Below are 23671 nucleotides of genomic sequence, written 5' to 3'. Positions count from 1 at the left end.
ATAATGAGATCTGACACCCTCTTCTGGTACGTGTGAAGACAGCTACAGTGAATTACACTGGGGTGAGCGGGGCCAGAGTGAGTGGGGCCGGCAGAGGTCCTGCCTGAGTTCAATTCCCAGAGCCACACAGATGATAGCTCACGGCCATCTGTACAGCTACAGTGTATTCATACACATAAAATAAATAAATCTTTAAAAAAAGAAAAAGTAAAAAAAAAGAGCACTGGCTGCTCTTGAGAGAAACCAGGTTCAATTCCCAGCACCCACATGTCAGCTCACAACTGTCTGTAGCTTCACTCCCAGGGGATCTGACAACCTCTCCTGGACTCCCCTGGCACTAGGTACACATGTGGTACATACATGCAGGCAAACACTCATAGCCATACACAATCAATCAGTAGTTCAAGATCAAACCGTGGCTGCAAAGAATTTGAATCAAACATGGGATCTGTGAAAAACTGTCTTTTAAAAAAGGGGGGGAAAGGGGGAATTGGATGCAGGTCTGGCTTGGAGCCACCTCCTGTGGACTCCTAGATTCCAGACCTTATGTAAGGTGGGACACAGAGACAGTAAGAGCATCTGCCGCCTCTGTGGGTTTAGTTTAGTTCCTGCCAGTCACATGAGGCAGAGCTGGCCAGCCCCTGACTTTTGTTCCTCCATTCCAGCAATTCCCCTTCTGTTTGATGTCTCTGAACATCACCCGCATTGCCATCCAGGCCCTGAGGGAAGAGTGTCTCTCCAGGTGAGTCCCCAGTGGATCAGGGAGTGACCCCAGGAGAACCTGGGGTCCATTCCCATCCATTCCTCAGGCCTTCTCCACAGCTCTGTTACCTGCTGGTTCCCAGAGCTGGACAACAACTCCATGCACCAGCCACCTCCCCTCACTGACCTACCCAAGTGCCAGGCTGGCGGGGCGGGTGTGGCAGTGCAGGGCAGGGGTGGGGTGCAGGCTTCCTGAGGTGACCCAGTAGGCCAGGTAAGAGGGCATTGGTGTGTCGGGTTCATTTGTGGCTAAGCAGGTTTACTTCCTCTGTCCGGAAGGGAGTGCAATCGTCAGCGGACGGTCATCCCAGTGGTGAACAGCTTCTATGCAGCCACTTTCCTTCACCTGGCACGCATGTGGAGGACCCAGAAGAAGACTATCTTCGACTCAGGCTTTGTCCTCAAAGGTTGGCACTTTCTCCTGTGTCCAGGGCCAGAGAGCGCAGGGTAGAATACTCCATCTCCCCCTCCTTCTCCCCTCCCACCCACCCTCAGCACACCCTGGGGCTTTCTCCTTTCTCTGCCACCCCTCTCCCCCTCCACTCTGTCCATCACATACTTCTGTTCCCTCACTTGCTTGTTTGTTGTTTGTGCGTTGAAGCACAATCACTCTATGAGATCCTGGCTGGCCTGGAACTTGCCGTGTAGACCCATGTTGGCCTCGAACTTATGACAGTCCATCTCCCTCTGCTTCCTGAGTTCAAAGATCACAGGCACACGCCACCATGCCAGGCTGTGTCTGATGGCTGTATATGTCTGATGATTGCTTTTGTTTAGATTTTTGAGATGGAGTCTCTCACTGTAACCAGGTGACAGCCCTGCATCCGCCTTCCTTGTGTTGGGATTACAGTCTGAGCCATCATGCGTGGCTCTTGATCACATCAAACAACAGCAAAAACCTCACATCTTCTGATCCAAAAATTTAGCTTGCTCGGCAGAGTGCAGGCAGAGCTCTCTGTGAGTTCAAGGCCAGTCTGGTTTACATGAGTTTCAGACAAGCCAGGGCTACATAGTGAAACCCCGTCTCATAAAAACAATAGAACAGAACTGAAAAATGGTTCAGTGGTTAAGATAGCTCACTGCTCTTGCAGAGGACCCCATTAGGTTCCCAGCACCCATGGCTAGCAGCTCACATTTGCCTGAAACTCTGGCTCCAGGGACATTCTACTACAGCTCTGGCCTCTGCAGGCATCCACACTCACACCCACATACCCACAATATACAGACTTTAAGAAATGATAAAAATAAATCTTGAAAACATACCATCAGTAAAAGCCCAGGCTGGGGATGTGGCTCCATTGTGAGGGCACCTGCCTGGCTTTCAGGAGCCCCTGAGCTCAGTCCCCAGCAATACGTAAATTGTGTGTGGTAGCACACGCTTGTAATCTCAGCAATGAGTAGGTGCAGACACAGGTTAAAGGTTAAAGGTCAACAGGAGAAGTGTCTCAAAAACAAAAGCAGAGCCATGGAAGGCAGCGCTGGGGAGACGGCTCAGCAGTTCAGAGCACTGGCTGCTCTTCCAGAGGACTGGCTTCTAACACCAACGCAGCAGCTCACAGCCATCTATAGCTCCTGTTCCAGGAGATGCCCTGGTGCCCTCTTCTAAGCTCCTCAGGCATCAGGCACACCTGTGGCATACAAACATACACTCAAGGAAAACCTCATACATATAAAAATAAATAAAAATAATACATATAAAATAAATAAATATCTTAAACACTGAAAGCCGTGGAAGCCAAGGCCCGGCGGTTGGACTGTTTCTGCAGAGTCCTGTGTCACAGCAGAGAAGTGGCCCCTTGCTGGGCAGTGGTGGCTCATGCCTTTAATCCCAGCACTTGGGAGGCAGAGGCAGGCGGATTTCTGAGTTCGAGGCCAGCCTGGTCTACAGAGTGAGTTCCAGGACAGCCAGGGCTACATGGAGAAACTTTGTCTCAAAAAAAAAAACCCCAAAAACCAAAAACAAAAAACAAAAAAAGAAGAAGTGGCGCCTGGGCTCTGTCTGGTTTTGCCATTTGGCCATCTTTGATGACTGTTCTATCTTTAAAGGATAGGGGTAGCAGCAGGATGTGGTGATGCCTTTAATCCCAGCACTCAGAAGACAGAGGCAGGCAGATCTCTGTGAGTTCAAGGCCAGCCTGGCCTACAGAATGAGTTCCAGTATAGTCTGGGCTATACAGAAAAACCCTGTCTACAAACAAACAAACAAACAAGGACAGGGTTTGGCGATGTCCACAAAGCCATTGGACTTGTCAGTGGATTTGTGTGCCATCCCGAGATCCCAAAGCCTTCAGTTCCCTCATCTCCTCTGTTCCAGACGTGGAAGCAGTGGCCAAGAAGAGCCCAAAACGACTTCTCAAGACCCTGGACTACTGCCTAGCCCAGGTATCAAAGGGACAGGCCTCCTTCTTGGAGACACAGAAGTGCCCTGGGTCACAGGGACCTCACTCCAAGGATCTCACTTTTACAGGCGTGTGCGACCTGCAGTCTCACTCCGAGAGTGCAGGGTTGATCTGACCCACCGTGGAGAGGCCATCCCTAGAAAGACAGGCTGGGTCTCTGGAGCTTCCTGAACTAAAGAACCGTGTTTGACCCAAAGCCCTTCCTGCCTCTGCAGGGGAGACTAGGAAGCTTCCAGGTGTGTGTAGTGATGCCCACGCCCACGATTCTACACCAGCATAGCACATTCAGGCAGCTAAAATTACCCTCCATGCCATCTTCAAAGCAAGGAGACCTCTGTCATTCCCAGCTGGACTCCAGGTCACAGGGTTGGACTCCTGATACCTCAGTGGAAGTGAACAGACCATACGGACGGACAGCCCTATCTGAACTGTCTACACATCTGCACCCAGAGGGAGAGACCCTGGAAGCAACAGCTGTCCCCAGTGTCTGTGGCTGGAATTGGAAGGACAGAGACAGCAATATCTTCAGCCAGCAGGGGGCAGCACAACACAGAAAAAGTGACTGATAGGCAGGCCCCTCTCTTCCTCCAGCCACTCACTGTTTTCAAGACACTTGTTCCCACCTTCTCTTTCCCCTCCCTCTCCTTTGCCCACCATTGTTTGCAATCTAGAAACGGGCACTCAGCTGGCTAGACTAGCCCTTGAGCACCCTGCCCCCACCGCCCACAGGCTGGAGCGCCTATGGAGACCACTGCCTACCTACCCTGGCTGAGAGGTGAAGTGAACTCCCTCACGCACCGGCCGGTTTAGAATAAAGGAATTGTTATAATCTCTGGTGCTTTCTCCCAGAATGCCGTTCTTTCAGGGCCTTCCTGTACCCCATGGTCTGAGCACCAGACTGAGCCAGGCAGGTTAAAGTGCCTAGGGTTTAGTAGGGGATGCAGACTCCTGTCTGCATCCTACTCCATGGCTCCACGCCACCTGAGTTCCCCGGCTGCACCTGCAGGCCCGATGGCTTTCTTTTTCTGTATCATTACTGGTTGTGTGTATGACATGGCATGTGGGCCACACACATGATAAAGCAAGTGTGAGGAGGTCAAAGGCCAGCTTTGTGAAGTTGCTTCTCTCCTAACACCTTCAAGTTCTAGGGATGAAAAGCAGGTCATCAGGCTTCGGCGGAAGCTTCTTACCTGCTCAGCCATCTTGCACATCCGGATCTGGAGATGTCTGATAAGCATGGTGCTCTTGTTAAGGCTGACCAGTGTGGTGTCCACCCCAGGGTCTTCCTGCTTTTGCTTCTGGACCTGGCTGTTGCTCCCTCATGCCAGCCGCCTGCTTCCCCCCACCGCCCAAAAGCCTCAGGCCCCCTAGGTTCCTCCCATTGTCCCTCAAATGGAGCTGTTAAAGCCTGTGTCCATCTCTACCTCTGTTTCAGGCCACACCAAATCCAGTGCAGAGACAAACAGGCCTCCCATGGTGCTTGTGACATGCCCCGCAATTGGCCTTTCATCATATTTACAGGGTCTCAATTAGAATGCTTTATTACCACGTCACTTCCCCCAGCCCCCATATTCAGTGACCAGCAGAGAGGCCAGGAAGGCAGCTCAGGCCTGAGTCAGTTTGGTGCTTCCTTCCCTACCATGTGTTCCCTTGCTTGAGCCTGCAAGGCTGAAAGAACAGGATCCCAGCCTATCAGGGCCCAAGCCTCATGGACCCTAGGAGCATCTGGCTGGAAGGGGCCAGCATCCCCAGGAGGAACCCTTCATCCAGATCAGGGAGCACACAGCTCTAGGATAACCCAGAAATCAGTTCTACTGATAAGGTTCACTTGAGGGCTGAGGTGGAGTTAGGAGGCCTCTGAGAGTAGCTGAAAAACTGTGTGCTTTTCATGGGTGTAGCAGAGACAGCTCTCCATGGGAGACCTTAAAGTACTCCGTAAATCTAAAACTGTCAGAGTTACTGAATGAGTGCACGCCTTCCTCTCTCCCTGGCATGTACTCCTGTGTGGCCAATCAGGCTAGAAAGTTCCAGGTCATACCAAAGAGGGGGTCATAGAGGAGCTCACCTTCCCTTGCTTCTTAGCACAAAACCAGCAAGATGGATTTGATCAGACTTCCTGGTTTTGTGTGGGCCAGAAGAATCCAGTATGTGACAGCTCAGAAGTCACACCATCCCTTAGGACACAGGAGGGGTGGCTCAGGGTGGCTGCTGTTAGGACCTCTGGTCTGAGCTCACCAAGACACCACACACTGTCAGGTGTTTGGGGGGTAGTCTTTGTGACACATTCCCCCTCCCCTCTCTAGCTAGTTTGTTTTGGGACAGGGTTCCATATAGCCTTGGCTGACCTTGGACTCACTCTATCGCAATCCTCCTGCCTCTGCCTCAGAAGTATCAGGATTACAGACATCTCTTCTCCCCAGCACATGCACTCTGTCCTCATTAACAGGCTATACCATGCCATTAACAAGAAACAGAACAGGGCTGTGACCAGGGAGAACAACCAAGGATCAGAAGCAGAGCCGCTCCTCTATAAACCAGGGCTTTTTACACACACATGCACGCACACATGGGAGCACACACATAGATGCAGGGCCTCTCCCCTATAGATGGGTACTTTACATACAAATACACACATACACACAAACACAGAGGCCTTGGGCTGATCAGCCAAACACAAAACTCACTTGAATGAGGAACAATAGCTAGCCTGTTCTAGAGTTGTAACACATTCCATTCCTTTCCTGGGTGAGTGTCATCATTTAAAACTGCCCTGGAGGTGTTTGTTGGAGTGTCTGAGGAAATACTGGCTTGAACAGAAATCTATCCCAAGTCACAGCCACTGCCTTCTCTCAGCTGGGAATGGGAGACTTGAAAGTGATGCTGAGGCCTGGCACTGTGCCACCTTCCTATTGGGTTCTTCTGGGCATGGTGGGGTTGGCCAGCAGCTTGACGGGGAGTCCTGGTCACGCAGAGCCAGTGCTGGACTCCTGGGAGCTATGGACTTGCCGTGTATGTTCTACTCACCCCTCAGCATGGAGATGAGCCTGAGTGAACAAGGTAGGACTAAAACCAGCTGGGGGCACAGGAAGAGAGCTGGAGGGAAGAGAGCCTGGAATGGAATGTGTCCTTTATTGAGCATCCAGAGGGCACCTCAGTGCTGACTCAGCAGCCAGAGGGGAAACAAGCAGGCAGGGGTAGGAGGCAGGAGAGCAAGGGTAGGGACACTACCCCCCACCCTCACTTCCAGTTCTTGAAGAATTGCTTGAAGATGGGACTCTCTCGGCCCTGGGGCAGAATCTCCACCTGCAGTGGGAGAAAAGCTCAGCTCACAGGCTGCCCACCCCTGCTTCCTCACAGAGGAAGGGGTGGGGAAGGAAAGGACACCAGTGACGGGGGTGGGAATGGGGGGGGCTAAGCAGCAAGGACTTGGATAGGTCCCAACTGAGAGAAACTGCAGCTGTGCCGCCAGCTTTGTCTCCGGAGAGAATGCTCCTTTGTGACTCAATACCTATCATGCCCCACAGTTAGGTTGTCCTGCTACACCAGAGACTACGATGGTCTACCGTGGTACAGCATTTTCCTCTGCATGCCATTAGCCAAAAGGTCTGCATCATCAAGTGACCTGTGGTCACTAATATCACTTGCACTGTGGTTTTTGGATACCCAACACACACATACACTTTTGTGGGTCTTCCTAGATGATTATGGGGGAAAAAATCCTCTAAGGGGATATCTGGCCTGTTGTGATTTAGGAGAGAAAAAGACCACTTTACTCTATAAATATACCACCCACCTCACAAATATTCATAAATTTGTCTTCAATATCCACAATGCAGAACCCAGGGAGGAGCTCCCCACCTCGGGGGTAATGCACTCCAATCTCTCTTTGGAGTATTCCTTGGCTTGAATTTACTAAAAAAAACTTCTGCTCAGACTATCTGTCTTTTAACTGAATTCTCTCATTCAAGAAGACAAGAGCCCTGTAACACCGGGTGAGAGGAAGCAAGCAGTGTGGGCCTGTCCTGGGAAGGCAGGAGACACTGCTTCAAGGATCGGGGCGCTCAGTTTGGCAGATGCCACCAAGTAGACATCATCTTTCCTAGAACTGCCTCCTGGGCATGGTGACTCACCTGTAATCTCAGCACTTGAGAGGCTGAGACAGGAGAACCGCTGTGAGTTCAAGGCCAGCCAGGCCATACATAGTGAATTCTAAGCTAATCTGGGCAACAGAGAGAGACATTGTCTCAAAAAAGGGGAAGGAGGAGCTGAGAACGCAGCTCAGTTGGTGGCACAAGGAAAGCCCTGGGTTCAGTTCCCAGCACCCAGTAAACCAGATGAGGTGGCACACATTCATAGTCCTAGAAACTGGAAAGTACAGGCAAGATCAGAAGTTCAAGGGCATCCTTGGCTATATAGAGAAGCCAAGCCTGGGCTTCATGAAACCCTGGGAGAGAGAGAGGCAGAATGAGAATGACTTGTGCATGGTGAAGACAGCCAGCTACCGAGTGACACGCTCTGTCCTGCAGGCTCCCAGGAGTCTTTCTGGAAATAGGTTTTGTCTTGTTTTTGTTTTTTGTTTTGGTTGTTGTTTTAATGCTGAAGGACTGAAAAGGCCTTTTGACCTAACAGGTCTGAAGGCTGGCATGTCTACACCCAGCTCCTGAGCTGTCCTGGTCTTGTTGTCAATCTGGGAGTAGGGAGCCACAGGAAGAGTCCCAGAAGGAGGTGGGGGACATGGTCCTGTCCTCACCTGAGTGTTTGGGGAATATCTCATTCGAGAGATGAAGCCATCAGCCACTTGGAGGGCCGCCTGCCGCTCCTTCTCATTAGCTTTTCTCCCTGGAACACAGGAAAGGAGATTTCAAAATGAGAAGAGAGTGGGTGGGGCTGACTGGAAAGGGCTTGCCCAGCATTCCTGAAGCTCTGCGTTGTTCTGTCCCTAGCACCACAGAAAACCACCTGCAAGCTCCACACTCGCACTCAGGAAGTGGAGGCAGGAGGATGAGAACTTGAAGGTCGCCTTCACATCTTCAGATACATAGGGAGCTTCAAAGTTAGGCTGGGCTGCATGAGGCATGGGGGTGTGGGACAGGTGCATACTCCAGGCTCCATCCCATTTTTTCTTGAAGAAACTTAAAGGGTCCACAGTTTTTAAAACAAATGTACCCAGAGTACCCAAGAATGCTGAGGGGGGTCCCTGGGGTATGAAGTCAGCCACTTAATACTTCAGAGCTAGCATCTCTAAGCCAAGATTAAGTAAATAAATAATAAATAGGCAAAATAAAACTTCTCCTCCTGGATCAGCAGACTCTTCTAGCTCTGATCAAGACATCTTTTAGGAAGGATGAGCTTCGTCCTAGATATCAAACTGGAAGGCCAGAGGGCTGGAGCAATGGTTCGGTGCTCCGGGGCACTTGCTTCTCTTGCAGAGGACCTGAGTTCGATTCCCAGCACCCACATGCCACACTCACAGCCACTTTGTAATTCCAGTTCTAAAGGATCCAATGCTGTCTGCTGGCTTCTAAGGACACTGTGCTCATATGGTTCTGACATGCATGCATGCATGAAATACACACATAAATACACATAAAAAATAAAAAATAAACTCTAGGGCCAGGGCCTCTCTTCCCTGGAGCCCCTTACCTTTTGTGTGTGAGCAGTGTTACAAGAGCACTGTCTAGCCTGGAAGGGGTGGTGCACGCCTTTAATTCCCAACACTTGGGAGGCAGAGGCAGGCGGATTTCTGAGTTCGAGGCCAGCCTGGTCTACAAAGTGAGTTCCAGCACAGCCAGAGCTACACAGAGGAACCCTGTCTCAGGGGGGTGGGGGTTGGGGAGAAGAGAGAACACTGTCCTGTTATCAGACCTTTTGTGTGAAGCTAAAGAGAACGCAGAGTGCAGTTTCTTCTAGAGGTGAATGGACTTCCACGAGGCCAAAGGCTAACATGCTTGCTAACAAGATGCTTATAAACCTGAAGACCACCCGGAAGCCACCCAGTGATGCTGGCAGCCACTCGGACACAAACCACACTTCAAGCTGAGGCATTCTGACAAACAGAGCCAGGCATGGTGGTTGCTCTGGCCAGTGTTAAAAGTCCTGGGAACTACAAAGCGTCTGTGTCCTTCCTCTGTAACCAACCCACTTGTCTGCCAGCTTCCCAAGCTTGCTGCCCCAGTTTCCTTTCTATAACAATTCCTCTCCTGGGGACTACAGACATTCACGTAGGCCTCTGGAATCTCATCATAGGCTCCACGGTGTACGACACCTCTGCAGGAAAGAAAAGGCAGCCCCTGTGCAAAGGATGTAGCTGGTGGTAGAGCATTCGTCTAGCATGCCCTGGGTTCCATCCATTCCCCAGCACCAGAGAAAATCAGGCATCATCGTGCACAACTCCTTCCCAGATGGAGACAGGAAGATCAGGAGTTCAAAGTCCTCCTTGGCTACATTAAGTCAGAGGCCAGCCTGGGCTACATGAGACCTTGTCTCAAGAAACAAAGGGCAAGGGTTAGGAAGATGGCTCAGTGGTTGACAGCCCTTGCTGCTCTTGTGAACAACTAGAGTTCGGTTCCAAGAGTGTACATCAGGAGGCTCAAAACTGCTTTTTAACTTTAGCTCCAACATATCCACTCCCCTCTGGCCCTTGGTACCGACAAATGTGTGTGAAAGAGAGCACCTGTGAATACACACAAAAGTAAAAAAAAAAAAAAAAAAAAAAAAAAAAAAAAAAAAAAAAGTAAATCTAAACAAAACAACAACAAAAACCAAACCCAGAACCTCAGCTGAAGGAACAGACTGCCCAGACCTTCCTGGGAGCCGGCAAAAGCAAGCAGGCTCCCGGGGTCATTCTGTCCCCAGATTTCCATGGTTAAAGCAAGCATCCAGGCTCCTGCACATGGCAGCCTTTCTTCTTACAGCAGATACAATCTCCTGAAAATCCACAGCCTGCAAGTGTACCACACACTGCATAAAGCACCTACTAAGCGCATCTAAAATTGAATTCTATTACCTTTAACGAAGGACCTCAAGATCAGGCACCCCCTAAGGCCTGGAAATGGGCCAAGAGTTCTCAGAACCCCACAGGCATGCCCTGGGAACGTGTTAAACGTACAGGTGCTCAGGCTCCAACCCAGACCTGATGAATCTGAATGTCTGGGATGGGCCTAGCCATGTACTAAACAGGCCCTTGAAGTTCTGAGATCAGCTGAAGTTTTCAAAAATGGCTAAGCCCACTGGATTCAGAGCAGCTGTGGTGCCCTTGGGCTCACACAGAGAAGCCACACATACCCTTCCAGATGTAGATTTTGCCACACAGCCCGTTGTCCAGAACAAAGCAGTCATCTGGAATTAGCAGTTCAGAGGCAAAAGGGCTAGAGTCAGCCACCTTGGTCAGGTTCATCTGTCCAGTGGCGTCAGAGACCTGGAGAGGAAGGAGAGTTCCCAGTGTGACACACACACACTTCAGTCCTCACCCGAAATGAAGGGATGGGTCACCCAGTTGTCTCTCCCAACAGTTCTGAGAAACGGGCAGAAAGACACCTCTCAGCCCCTCACCCCCCCAAAAAAATCAAGCTCTAGACAGACCCTCTCTTGTCTATCACTGCAGTCCAAAGGCCACAAACCCCCAAGGGGAAGAAGTAAATTGCACTTTACAAGTAACTGCTCAGGGTTCAAATCAAGACAATCTCAGAATTAGCTTCCCACCTTCACCAGGGAGCTGGAAGTGAATACCATCTACCTTCTCAGAGGGCCGTCCTTCCCACCCACCTCTCCTCCAACCTCTGCGAACCCTACCTGGTTCCTGGCCTAGCCTTCCCACAGCCTCTTCCCTTCACCTCTGTACCCTGGCCTCCTGCAGATGCTCTGTGCAGGATCTCACGCCAGGCTAATCCCCAGCAGGCCTGCGGTGCCCACCTTATACAGGGCTGCAGCCTGGGCGTTGGTCTGGTCAGCTGTAATGTCTTCCTCAGGGTTGCCCTCCTTCAGAGCAGGCTTGGGGCCCAGAACCTGCAGAGCCAGGCAGGATTACTGGGGCTTCTGCATCCAAATTTCCCAGGTCACCACATGCGGGCCACCTGTGTCCCGCACTGTCCAGGGAAAAGCGATGGTCCCAGCCCACCCACCCAACAGTCTCTTGCCCCAAGGCAGTACCCTTTATCCATCCCCAGAACACAAAGGTACCCCATGAGCTAGTCACAGGGCTGAGCAGGAACCCAGACACCCCTCCACCCCTGCCACTCCTTTGTCAGCCATCTTCATGCTCCCAGCTTATCGCTGTCTCTCTTGGCCATATCCAAACAGCACCTTCCAGCAGCCCACCCCAATGTCCCCAACCTGAATCATCTCTGCTGGCTCCTCTCCATCAGTGATGATTTCCACCTGGGCCTTGCCCTGCCTCTCGCTGTCCCTGATGGCCAGGGCCAGGTCCCTCGCCTTGTTGCGCTCCAGGATGTTGGACTTTGCACCACACCAGGCAAAGATGTTCTGCAAAGAAGCCAGACAGGTTCATCACAGCCAGCTGTCTTTGTCCTGCCCACCACTGGGACACTGTCCCCACAGGCAGACAACCATGCCGGGAGTGATGGCCCAGGCTTCAGTACTCAAGAGGCAGAGGCAGGTAGATGTCTTTGTTTGAGAGCTGGTCTACATAATGGGTTCCAGGACAGCCAGGGCTACACAATGAGACTGTCTCTGTCTCTCTGTCTCTCCCCCCTCTGTCTCTCTGTCTCTCTGTCTCTCTCTCTCTTTCTGTCTCTCTCTCAAAAAAAAAAAAATATAAAATCCCAAGACGTCACTTTCTGGGCTGAAGAAACGACTCAAGGGTTAAAAGCACTCTCTGCTCTGCTCTTCCTAGAGACCCAGGTTCAATTCCCAGAACCCACAAAGTAGCTCACAACTGCCTATAGCTCCACTTTCAGGGATCCAATGCCATCTCTGAATTTCAAGGGCACTGGGCACATATGTAGTACCCATATATACATGCAAGCAAAACATTCATACACATAAAGAAAACAAAACCTTAGAATGCTTCTTGCCCTAATGCCATCTCTGCATCATGTGTTTTTCCTCCATATCACTGACCACCATATATTTTACCTTTTTTATCTTGTTTATAAATTATCTCCTGAGGCTGGAGAGGTGGCCCAGTGGTCAAGAGTATAAACTGGGGCTGGAGAGATAGCTCAGCGGTTAAGAGCACTGACTGCTCTTCTGAAGGTCCTGAGTTCAAATCCCAGCAACCACATGGTGGCTCACAACCATCTGTAATGAGATCTGACACCCTGAAGACAGCTAGCTACAGTGTACTTATATATAATAAAATAAATAAATCTTTAAAAAAAAAAAAAAAAAAGAGTATAAACTGCTCTTCTAAGAGGACCTGAATTCTGTTCTGAGCACCCACAATGGGCAGTTTACAACTGCTTGTAACTCCAACTCTGGCGCCATCTTCTGGCCTCTGCTGATATCTGCATTCACATGTACTTTCCCCCCTCCCCCACCACAGACACGAACAACATATAATTTTTTAAAATATAATCAAATTTAAAAACATTTTTCAAAAAAATTAAGGGGCTGGAGAAATGGCTCAGCAGTTAAGAGCACTGACTGCTCTTCCTAAGGTCCTGAATTCAAATCCCAGCAACCACATGGTGGCTTACAACCATCTGTAATGGAATCTGATGCCCTCTTCTGGTGTGCCTGAAGACAGCTATAGTGTACTTATATATAATAAATAAATACATCTTTTTTAAAAATTAAAAAAGAAGCCAGGCAGTGGTGGCACACACCTTTAATCCCAGCACTTGGGAGGCAGAGGCAGGTGGATTTCTGAGTTCAAGGCCAGCCTGGTCTACAGAGTGAGTTCCAGGACAGCCAGGGCTACACAGAGAAACCCTGTCTCAAAACTCCAAAAAAAAAAAAAGAAAAAAAAAAAGAAATTAAACATGTTTTTTTAAAAAGTTTAAAGCTTTCTGTTGAGTCACATTTATATAAAGTATACCCTGGGCTACATGCAACCAAGGGCCACAGGTTGGACATGCCTGAATCCGTACAGGAGGAAGCACCAAGTTACGTACAGGAATGAGACCGCTGTACCTATGAAGCTGGAGCATCTGAGGACTGCACTGTCTGTGTGGCTGGGGAATAAGCCCCGTGGACCCCTAAGTGCTGACTGGATGGGTATATCTTCTCATGGATGGGCTAGGTGGCCAGAACATGGTCCTAGCACCTCAGCTCTTCCTCCCCAGCCTCCCAACCTGTCATCTCGGCCACACCCACCTGACCCAGGTCCAGGATGAAGCAGTCCCCCGTGTTGAAGCTGTCCCAGCTCAGAGCCCTCTCCGTCGCACGGATGTTCTTCTTCCCTTTAACCTGGTAGAGCTTCCTGATGGCTGCTGGGGTGGCGCCCGAGGTTGTCTTGTGAAATGCCGACTCCACACCACCTTCCTGCAGCCCAGAAGACTGGCCTGAGTGGCCTCCTTAGGCAACCCTGAGCCCTCTACCACTCATTGCTCTGGGAGACGCAAGTGGAGACCAATCCCCAAGTGTGTCCAGGCTTTCCACAGGACAAAATCCAGCCAGAGACACAAGTTGGTTGGGAGAGAAGCCCAGGCAATGAGGACTTGGAGGTGGAGCTCACCCGGTACTTCAGGCCTCGTGGGAAGTAGCTCATGAAGAGGTCGGACTCATTCCCTTGAACCTCACGGTGCTGCACTGGCCGCTCCCCCAGCAGGGTGTTGAGATGCACAGCCAGCACAGCACAGGCCCCCTGCTCATCTCGGGATGACTGCTGGCCTAGGGAGAATGGGAGGGGAGAGACAAAGTCCCTAAAATCCACCACCACCTCCATCCCTGCCCTAGCCAAACCCACACCATTCCAACCCCTGTACCTATCCACAGGTGCAGATGGGAGGCCTCTTCTGGGCCATTGTGAAGCACTAGGTAGGAATCCCCAGAGAAAAAGACGCCATGGTTGTCTCGTGCTATGGGCACCGGCTTCAGCTTCTCCACACGCCATATATGTAGGCCTGGGTCTTGAACTGAGGCTGGGAATGGAGAGCCACTGTGGGAAGAAATGGCTGCTAGTAGACCCCATGAGGAGTGGGCTCAAGCACAGAGACTTGAGCAGGCCTAGAGACTGAGGTCTGGGTATAGTGAGAGCAGGGAGGAGGGAGGGGCAGCCCTTGGAAGTAGAGGTGGGAGAAGCCAAGGTGGGGCACACTGCCTACCTCTGAGGGATGGGTGTGTACATGCTGTTTTCAGACCTGAAAAGAGAAGCCATGATCGTCCCAAGGGTCCTAACAACAGCTCTCCAGTGATCTGGTAGTCAAGTTTTTTAGGTAGCCTTAGGTTGTCCTCTCAGTCTGTAGGAAGCTAAGCGTGGCCTGGGGCTGAGGCAACGCTCAGTAGGTAAAAAGCCCTTGCATGGCAGGTGTGAGGACCAGAGTTCGAATCCTCAGAATCCACATAAAAGAAAAGGCCACTTATGACAGCACACAGAGCTGTAACCCCAGCCCTTAGGAGTTGGAGGCACATGGTGCAGAAGCTCAAACACATCCAGCCTCCAGGATAGCCTGAGTCACATGAAACCCCATCCTTTTTTTTTTTTTTTTTGAAGATTTACTTACTTATTATATGTAAGTACACTGTAGCTGTCTTCAGACACCCCAGAAGAGGGCATCAGATATCATTACGGATGTTTGTGAGCCACCAAGTGGTTGTTGGGATTTGAACTCAGGACCTCTGGAAGAGCAGTCAGTGCTCTTAACCACTGAGCCATCTCTCCACCCCGAAACCCTGTCTTAAAACAACAAAAAATACCAGGCATAGTATTGCATACCTGCCATACCGGCATTCCAGGGGCAGAAGCAGAATCAGAAACTCAGAGCTATCCTTAGCTACATAGTAAATTCAAAGACATCCTAGGCTATAAGACACACTGTCTCAAAAGAAAAAGAAAGGAAGAAAAACAAGGGGTGGGGGGTGCTGAAGAGATGGTTCAGTGGTCAATTGAACTCTGTGTTCAATTCCCAGCAACCACATGGTGACTCACATCTGTAATGGGATCCAATGCCTCTTCTGGTATGTCTGAAGACAGCTACAGTGTACTCATATAAAATAAATAAATAAATATTCTTTAAAAAAGAAAGAGAAGAAAAGAAGGGGCCAGTGACCCAGCTCTGTGGGCAAAGGCGCTAACTGTGCAAGTCTGATAAACTGAGTTCGATCCCCAGAACCCAGTAAAGGTGAAGGGAGGGAGCAGCCGCCACACGGTGGTCCTCACAGCCCACATTCACCCACATACAGAAGCATCTAGATACCCAAGCACCCATATTAACAAACATTTTATTTATTTTTTATTTATTTTGGTTTTTCAAGACAGGGTTTCTCTGTGTAGTCCAGGCTGTCTTGGAACTCACTCTTTAGACCAGGCTGGCCTTGAACTCAGAAATCCACCAGCCTCTGCCTCCCAAGTGCTGGGATTAAAGGTATGCACCACCACTGCCCAGCTCAAAAACTTTATTTTAATATTAAAAAAAAAAATCTTGGGGCTGGAGAGATGGCTCAGTGGTTAAGAGCACTGGCTGCTCTTTCAGAGGACCAGAGTTCAATTCCCAGCAACCACATGGCAGCTGACAACTGTCTGTAACTTAACACAGACACACATGCAGGCAAAATACCTGTACATAAAATAAAAATAAACAAATCATTTTTTAAAATCTTAATTAAACAGTGGAGGAAGGACTGGAGATGTGGCTCAGCTAGCAGAGTGCTTGCCTTGCACGCATGAAGTCCTGGGTTCAACCCCTAGTCCTGCATAAACTGGGCATGACTTCTCATGCCTCTAATCCCAGCACTTGGGAGGCCAAAGCAAGGGCTCAAGATCATCATCAAAGAAACTGATACCAGCCTGGGATCCCTGGGACCCTGTGAGAAGAGAGAGAACTGGGGCCTTTAACCCTAGCACTCAGAAGCAGAGGCAGGTGGATCTCTGCAAATTCAAGGCCAGCCAAATTCAAGGCCAGCCAGGCTAGCCAGGAAGAGGGAGAGAGAAGGAACATGGGGACCCTTAAGCAGAATCTTTTATTCTTTAAGTCAAACTAAAAACAAAACCTTCCTAGGATGCTCTCCTTCCCCACCAACTCTCTCCCAGGGGAACTGCACTTGTTCTGGGTATCACCTATCCCCTTATGTTCTCAGCATCTTCCAGAATGACAAATGCCACCTTCGTTTTGGAAATCAAGAGAAAATATTTCCCAGGTAAAAGAAATTGTAGTAAAGCGCGCACACCTTTAATCCTAGCACTTGGGAGGCAGAGGCAGGTGGATTTCTGAGTTCGAGGCCAGCCTGGTTTACACAGTGAGTTCCAGGACAGCCAGGACTACACAGAGAAACCCTGTCTTGAAAAAGAAATTGTAGTAAAGAGAGAATGCAAAAGGCAAGCTATTGTCTGGTTCTGTTAGATGTACCAGCCTTGTTTTATAACTTCAGAAAAACGTAATCATAACAATTCACCCTCCCTTTTATTTGTTCCTGTCAGGAGCTGGCTTCTCTTTTGACATCCACATGTTCTGTGGTACATGCATGTGTGCTTGAGTGTACATGTACACACACTAAAGTAATAAATAAGTAAACACATAAATAAATGTGAAAAAAAGGTTGGCTTTTCCTTTGACCATGTGAGTTCTGGGGGTCAAATGCAGGCAGCCCCCCTTAATTAGCTACAAGCGCTCCCTTACTGTACACTGAGCTATGTCTCAGGCCTATTTTTTCGTTTTGTTTTGTTGTTTGTTTTAAGGCTTAAAAGGCAGAGAGCATATGTCATCGGCATTTAATTCAGTGGGCATGCTTTCCACTCAAGTTCAAAGCGAATGCTACAGACTGCTCTGTAGGACCTGAAGAGATTCTCAGTGGCTGGGTCAGAGTAGGGAAGAGCAGGAGACAGAGCCCTGGGGAAGGATGCGCCAAGGGGAATCACCCCTTTCAGTTTCATGATGAACCTCCTAAACAGAGGAAGGAATTTTTTCAGCATGACACTTCCCGAAGGGAGGGAACTCCATGGGGTGTGTCCACATCCTCCCCCACCCCCAACCCTGCCACCCTGCTAGGGGCAGCCCAGCCTGTGACTCAGGAATTGATGAATAGTCTGCCCTAAACCCAAGCTCAGGAACAAGACAGACTGAGCCCACAGCTTCACTGTTTTCAGTTCTGCGTTACCAAATGAGAAATTAGGCCAGAACTCAAAAGCATGTGTTTTTTTCCTCCACTCCAAGTCACTGCAGGGCTCTGATGTTAACTGTATGCACACCGTGGCATGTGCACACACACACATACACAAACAAATAAATAAATGTTTAAAAAAAAAAACCATAGCCTGGCACCTTACAAAGGTGCAAAGACTCTGGCTAAACCCCATCACGCCATTCGAACTTTCTGGACCATTCTATGTACTCCCTTGTCAAATCCGGTTTCTGCCAAAGATCCTTGAAAAGTCAGTTCAGCTGCAAGTCCCCATAATCCCTAACCCATCATGCTTTATTCAGATCTGGTTCCACCACCTGCACCATCTCGCACATGAACATGACGTCTGATCATCCACACCATCTTCAGCAAGAATGCTGTTAGGTTAGTCTGAGGGAACCTCCCAGCCCCCTGGCACTTCCTTCTAGTAATTTTCCATGCACTGACCCTCGGTGAGCTCTAGACGGTCTTGTTTGCTCACAGTACTTTGGGTCTTAGGACTAGTCTTTCTCCCACACTGCAAGGCCCCAGTATTGTGGTCCCTATACTTTATAGTGACGGTCCTGTTAAAGCCTTCCTTATGGTATCAAATATCAAGGAGTAAGTTTTTTCCTTTTATTTCTTTTTTTCTTTCCGCACAGGGTCTCTTGTAGCCTTAAGCTGGCCTTGAATTCACTAGGTAGCCAAGGATACTTTGAACTTCTGATCCTCCTGCCTTCGCCCCCTCCCCATGTTGGATCACCAGCAGGTTTGGTTTCCGCATAGCTAGAGATCAAATCCAGGTCTGTATGCGTGCCAGACAGAACTCTACCACCAGCTACATCCCCAGCCCTTAAGTTTTTCTTCAACAGTATCCGTGCAGACAGAGGCCTGCAGAATCTGCCTCCATAGGCTACAAGTGTTTGGAATAGATGCTCAAAGCGATCCTTAGTGCTGTGAGGTCTGAGAACAGCTTAGTCTAACACCTGCTGCACTGGAGCCGTGGGGAGGCTGGAGGGGAGGGCTTTAAAACCCTGAGGAAGCTAGGCAGGCCGGCACAAACCTTGTAATCCCCATTAATTGATATGTATCAGAAGTTCAAGGCCATCCTGGGATGCTGAGTGTGTTCAAGGCCTGCGCAACAGAATGTGGCCAATCTCAAGACAAAAAGTAGAAAGAGGGCCAAGGTTAGAGTTCAGGGGCACAGTGCTTGCCTAGCATGCATGAGTTCCAGGTTCAATCCCAGCTCCCGAGGGCAGAGTCGGGTGCACTGGGGGACACTGAGCTAGCTAAAACCGGCTGCACAGATGGAGGCTGGGTAGCAGAGCCCGAGAGAAGCTCCAGGTTCTGACTGAGGCTCCGGCTGCCCCTCCCATCAGCTTGAGGTCCTGCCTGCTTTCAGGCTTTCCTGGGGAAGGGTCTTCCATTCCTGTCTCCTCGTTTCCGCCCTTTGACCTGGTCCTCTGTCTCCTTAAGTTCCCACAGTGTACAGGTAACGGCCCCTCCATCCCTGTAGGTGCATGGCATCCCTAGCTATCTGCGGTATAATTGGGCACTCAGTAGGCTCAGCAGCTCCTGTGAGAGTTTTTTCCCAGCCCCGTCACATCAGCCTCTGCTTGCAGGCTTAGAGCACATCTCACCAAGACTTGTGCTAACAACTGCAGGCCACACCTGCTACCCCATCACAAGCATCCATGACCGAGTCTCTTCACTTCCATTCCTTCAAGATCTGTTCAGGGGGGGCTCAGCATGAAGAACAGTCCACGCCTGATGGTCTACTTAGAAGGTTCAGGAAGTGGGGAGCCATCAGACCCAATGAAACCACAGACCAACTTCCTGCCCATCAGACTGTCACATAATCACAGACTAGCACGAGAAGAAGCTTTGGCGCCCAGATAGTCCTTAGAACACACGAAAGAGTCCTCTTCTGTGGCTCGCTTCACCATCCTCCTCTTGAATGCTTCTGGGGATGGGATACTCACTACCTCATAGGCAGCCTCTTCTAGGTCTTTGTCTGGGAACCAGACACAGAGCCGCGGGGGCGTAGCTGGAAAAAAATGCTCTACCACTGAGCTGCATCACAGCTGGCCTACTCTGCTAAAGACTCCCTGTTTCCCACTGTGCCACAACGTGATGGGTGTCAGGGACCGGCTTTCTCCCTGAGGCAAGACAACACCTTTGGAGCAGGAGGCTGGGTTTGCCTCTGGGCCTTTGGGCACACCTGACTGTGCCCGAGAATGCGCCTGATGGCTCTCATTTGCTGAGCTCCAGTTATCAGACTAGATGAAGCCAACGGGGAACATCCAGGCAAAGCCTGGAGCAGCCTTGAAGCAGAAAGCCAGAGGGCAAAGAGGCCCATCAGACTGTCCTGAGCAGTGGGGGAGGATGTGCGCCCTGCTGGCTAGTTCTGGCTACAATACCCTTTAAGGACGAACTGGGGGCTTGGAAGTGCGGTCCACTCCTACCTCCAACAAAATGTTTGATCCTATCAATGACCTAATTGTGCACCAGTGACCCAGTACAGAGGAAAACTGGGGCTATTTCTGCCCTCTTGGACCCTGACTCTCAACAGGTCACTTCCCCTCACAGTCTGCCCCATTAGTGTGAGCTGAAATAGCAGCTGCCCTAGAGAGGAAATGGTGTGTTAACACAAGAAAGCCCAAGACTTTCTGGACTGTGACCCATGTTCCTTAGAAGTGGGAGCAGCAGTGGCTCTGAACCTGCAGAACAGTCCTCTTCCCCCACAGGCCAAAGCAGATCCCACTCCCCACACCCCATCTACCTCCATCTCTCTCCACACTGGTCTCTAGCTGACCCTCTAACTGGGGCTGGCTGAATGTCCCTCAAGTAGCTGAACCTACCTCCAGTCCAGTTGTCTGGGCCCGGGATAGTGCTATCTTGGGGACAGACACCGCCAGGTCTGAATTCACCTCCTGACAGGCTGATGGCCTCTGCGGATCTCACAGAAGGTCTGACACCACCTCCTATGGACCAGGATGAGCCCAGACCCTTCATTCAGCTCCTCCCCTGCAGCTGGAGCGCATCCCACCCAGGCCTCTTCAGCCTCTGCAGCTGCAAAACTACAGATACTGACCTGAGCCTGACATATGCCTGGGGACACCATTCCCACCTGCTCACGGATCCTAGCGGCCAGCCCTCACCTATCCACCCATGAGAGTCCTAGCTAGCCCTTCTCTTCAGAGCCCTTCCCAATTTTACCTCTCCACAGGCCTTTTCTTCTCAAACTCTTGTCTCAGCCTGCCCCACGCTAGCTTCTCAGCTAGCTTCTCACTTCCCTCTTCTCCGCTTGGCTGCCCCACCCACCTGCCCCACCCATGGGGAGGCTCAATACTCAGAGGTCTAAGGACTCAGGAAAGCAAGCTCCAAGACTGAGCCACACTGATGGAAGGCTGCTGTTTCTCAGACGTGGCCACTGGGAGGTTAAAGCCTTACAAGGTCTCATCACCGAGGCCTTCAGGCAAGGTAGACTGTGAACAATTTAAAGAGTCAGACCTGCAAGGAAAGCCCCTAGCCCAGACAGAGGCCTGAGTCTGCTCAGACCCTGATGTGGCTGGTTAGTCACATTTCCTGGGTTGGGTCACTGGCCCTAAACTACTTTTTCCTCTTCTCCCTGACCTGTTGCCTCTTTGCCGGAGTACATGTGATGATGATCTTCTCCTTTTCCCTCCTCCTCTTCCTCCTCATTCTCCCCACCTCCTTCTCCTTCTTCCTCCCCTCCCCCTCTTCCTCCCTTCTCGTCTTCTTCCTCCTCTTGGTTTTTCTTTTTCTTTCTTTCTTTCTTTCTTTCTTTTTTTTTTTTTTTTTTTTTTTTTTTTTTTTGATTTTTCAAGACAGAGTTTCTCTGTATAGCCCTGGCTGTCCTGGAACTCACTCTGTAGACCAGGCTGGACTCAGAAATCCACCCGCCTCTGCCTCCCAAGTGCTGGGATTAAAGGCATGTGCCAACCCCGCCCTGCTATCCTCTTGGTTTTTTGAGACAGGGTTTCTCTGTGTAGCCTTGGCTGTCCTGGAACTTTCTCTGTAGACCAGGCTATTTTTGAGGCAAAGTTCCAAGAGAGTGTTTGGGGTCCTGACACATTCTGGTTGGGTTTAGGGGCGTGCATGTATGTATGTGCGTGTGTTCATTTTGATGTTTTGTTTTTGAGACAAGCTCTCATGTAGTCAGGCTAGCCTCTAAAGGCAGCTCAAACTGCCCTTGAACTCTTGATCCTCCTGACTCCCGAATGCGGAGATCACAAAAGTGCACCACCATGGCCAACTGTTGTTTGATTGTTTCACTGAAACAGTCCCACTTTGGAACCTAGGCTACTATGAAACTCAATCTGTAGCCCAGATTGACTTCAACTCTATGACCATCCTCCTTCCTGCCTTTGCTTCCTGAGCACTAGGGATCACATGTACTGAGGCCCTGGTGCATGACACATGAAGTCTCTCTATGCCCCAGTTCTCAAAAGACTAACCCCTTAGCTGGTCATGGTGGTTCTTGCCTTTAATCCCAGCACTCGGGAGGCAGAGGTAGGTGGAGCTCTTAAGTTCCAGGACAGAAGGCTTATGGTTTCAAACTCAACCCAAAGCAACCACCTCTCCCTTCACACAGTCACAGGACCATAATATATAATCAATCTGGCCTAACTTGCTGGCCCCAGGAAGGCCTTACCCTGGGACACAGCCCAAAGTCACATAGGAAGCAGGATGCTTAGTCAAGGAGGCTCTTATTCCCTCCTGAATCCCTAGGTCAGCAGTTCTCAACCTCCCTAATGCTGTGACCCTTTAATACAGTTCCTCATGTTGTGGTGACCCCAACCATAACATTATCTTCATTCTACTTCATAACTGTCATCTGCTACTGTTATAACTCATAATGTAAATACTTTAGAGATAAAGCTTTATCAAATGGTTCATGACTCACAGGTTGAGAGGTTCAGGAATGTATGTACCCAAAGGGCAGCTACAGTTGGGTGGCTCAATGTCCAGGGACCCTGACAGGCCCGTCCTGGAAGAATGTCAGTCTGCAGTCAGATCCATATAGGGCTTAGTGTTCAGAGTGAAGGCCGTGGCCCTAGGACTACTACAACAGGACCAGAAGCAAGCCCTGCTAATTATCCAACCATTAAGCCACTCTAACCTATCTGGGCTGGTTGCTAAGGGAAATCCTGGAGAAAACACAGTACTGAGTGGATACGGGGAGTTGGTATTTGCTTGTTCATTTGAGACTGAGCCTGAAGACATAGCTCAAGCTGGCCTCATAGCTCATTTGTGATCCTCCTGCTTCCATCTGAGGGCTGGTAATACAGGTGTGCACCCCCATGCCATCTAGATGGATGCAGTCTGTGTGCTAAAATACCATCAGAGCAAGAAGTAACTGTTTTCTCAGCATTAAATGCAGTCACCGGGATGGCTCAATGAGTAAAAGTACTATGCAATGATGACTACAGTTCAGTCCCCAGAACCTACAATAAAAGGACAAAATGGTTCCTGAAAGATGCCCTCCGGGATGGTGGATATGGCTCAGAGGTCAAGAACAACTGATGCTCGTCCAGAAGACTCGAGTCTTGTACCCAGAAGCCATGTCTAGCACCTCACAGTGGCCTACAACTCCTGCTCTAGGGGATCTGAATCTGCACTCACCTTTGTATATGCAGATAGATACACTACGCTGATGAATTTTGTCAACCTGGCACAAATCTAGACATATCTGGATAGAGGGTTTTCTAATTGAGAAAACGTCTCTGTAAGATTTAGCCTGTGGCAAGTCTGTGGCGTATCACCTTGATTACTGAGCAATATGGGAGGGTCTAGCTCACTGTGGGCAGTGCACACATCCTTGAGCAAGGTGGTCCTGGATGTTATAAGCAGACTGAGGCTAGGCAGTGGTGGCACACGCCTTTAATCCCAGCACTTGGGAGGCAGAGGCAGGTGGATTTCTGAGTTCGAGGCCAGCCTGGTCTACAGAGTGAGTTCCAGGACAGCCAGGGCTACACAGAGAAACCCTATCTTGAAAAAAAAAAAAGAAAAAAAAAAACAGAAAGCAGACTGAGCAAGCCATAAGAAACAAGTAAGCAGCACTCCTCCATGCCTTCTACATTAGCTCCTGCCCCCAGGTTCCTGCCCTGGCTTCCCTCAGTGAACTCTGTCACCTAGAAGTATAAAATGAAACAAACCCTTCTTCTCCAAGTTGCTTTTGATCATGGTCTTTTATCACAGCAAGAGAAATCCTAGTACACACACACACACACACACACACACACACACACATACACACACACCTATCA

General features: G+C 50.0%; 2 protein-coding genes across 22 annotated transcripts in view; one reads left to right on the top strand and one right to left on the bottom strand.

Annotated features, from left to right (window-relative positions):
* The window catches only part of Elmod3 (ELMO domain containing 3), a 40387-nt gene extending 36392 nt beyond the window's left edge, over positions 1–3995 (top strand). For 12 of the 13 annotated variants that reach the window (XM_031382217.1, XM_031382209.1, XM_031382214.1 and 9 more), the window contains 3 exons: positions 666–742; positions 1042–1169; positions 3077–3995. In XM_031382217.1, the coding sequence (XP_031238077.1) occupies positions 666–742; positions 1042–1169; positions 3077–3276 (405 nt within the window). In that variant the 3' untranslated portion in view covers positions 3277–3995. The remainder of the gene's footprint in view (positions 1–665; positions 743–1041; positions 1170–3076) is intronic. The other variant, XM_031382220.1, reaches the window with a different exon arrangement.
* Positions 3996–6271: 2276 nt separating this feature from the next.
* The window catches only part of Capg (capping actin protein, gelsolin like), a 27315-nt gene continuing 9915 nt past the window's right edge, over positions 6272–23671 (bottom strand). For 7 of the 9 annotated variants that reach the window (XM_031382197.1, XM_031382200.1, XM_031382194.1 and 4 more), the window contains 9 exons: positions 14387–14422; positions 14048–14220; positions 13798–13952; positions 13437–13604; positions 11493–11642; positions 11073–11165; positions 10446–10578; positions 7912–8000; positions 6272–6464 (listed from right to left, as the gene is read on the bottom strand). In XM_031382197.1, coding sequence (XP_031238057.1) covers positions 6399–6464; positions 7912–8000; positions 10446–10578; positions 11073–11165; positions 11493–11642; positions 13437–13604; positions 13798–13952; positions 14048–14220; positions 14387–14409 — 1050 coding nt within the window. In that variant the 5' untranslated portion in view covers positions 14410–14422 and the 3' untranslated portion in view covers positions 6272–6398. Of the gene's footprint in view, positions 6465–7911; positions 8001–10445; positions 10579–11072; positions 11166–11492; positions 11643–13436; positions 13605–13797; positions 13953–14047; positions 14221–14386; positions 14423–20239; positions 20363–20597; positions 20837–23671 lie in introns of those variants that run through there. The other 2 variants (XM_031382199.1, XM_031382193.1) reach the window with 2 other exon arrangements.

The sequence above is a fragment of the Mastomys coucha genome, unplaced genomic scaffold (assembly GCF_008632895.1).
Source record: "Mastomys coucha isolate ucsf_1 unplaced genomic scaffold, UCSF_Mcou_1 pScaffold20, whole genome shotgun sequence".
In the NCBI taxonomy this organism is placed as follows: Eukaryota; Metazoa; Chordata; class Mammalia; order Rodentia; family Muridae; genus Mastomys; species Mastomys coucha.
Note: the sequence above shows the minus strand (reverse complement) of the source record. Positions and strands in the feature narration are given on the sequence as shown.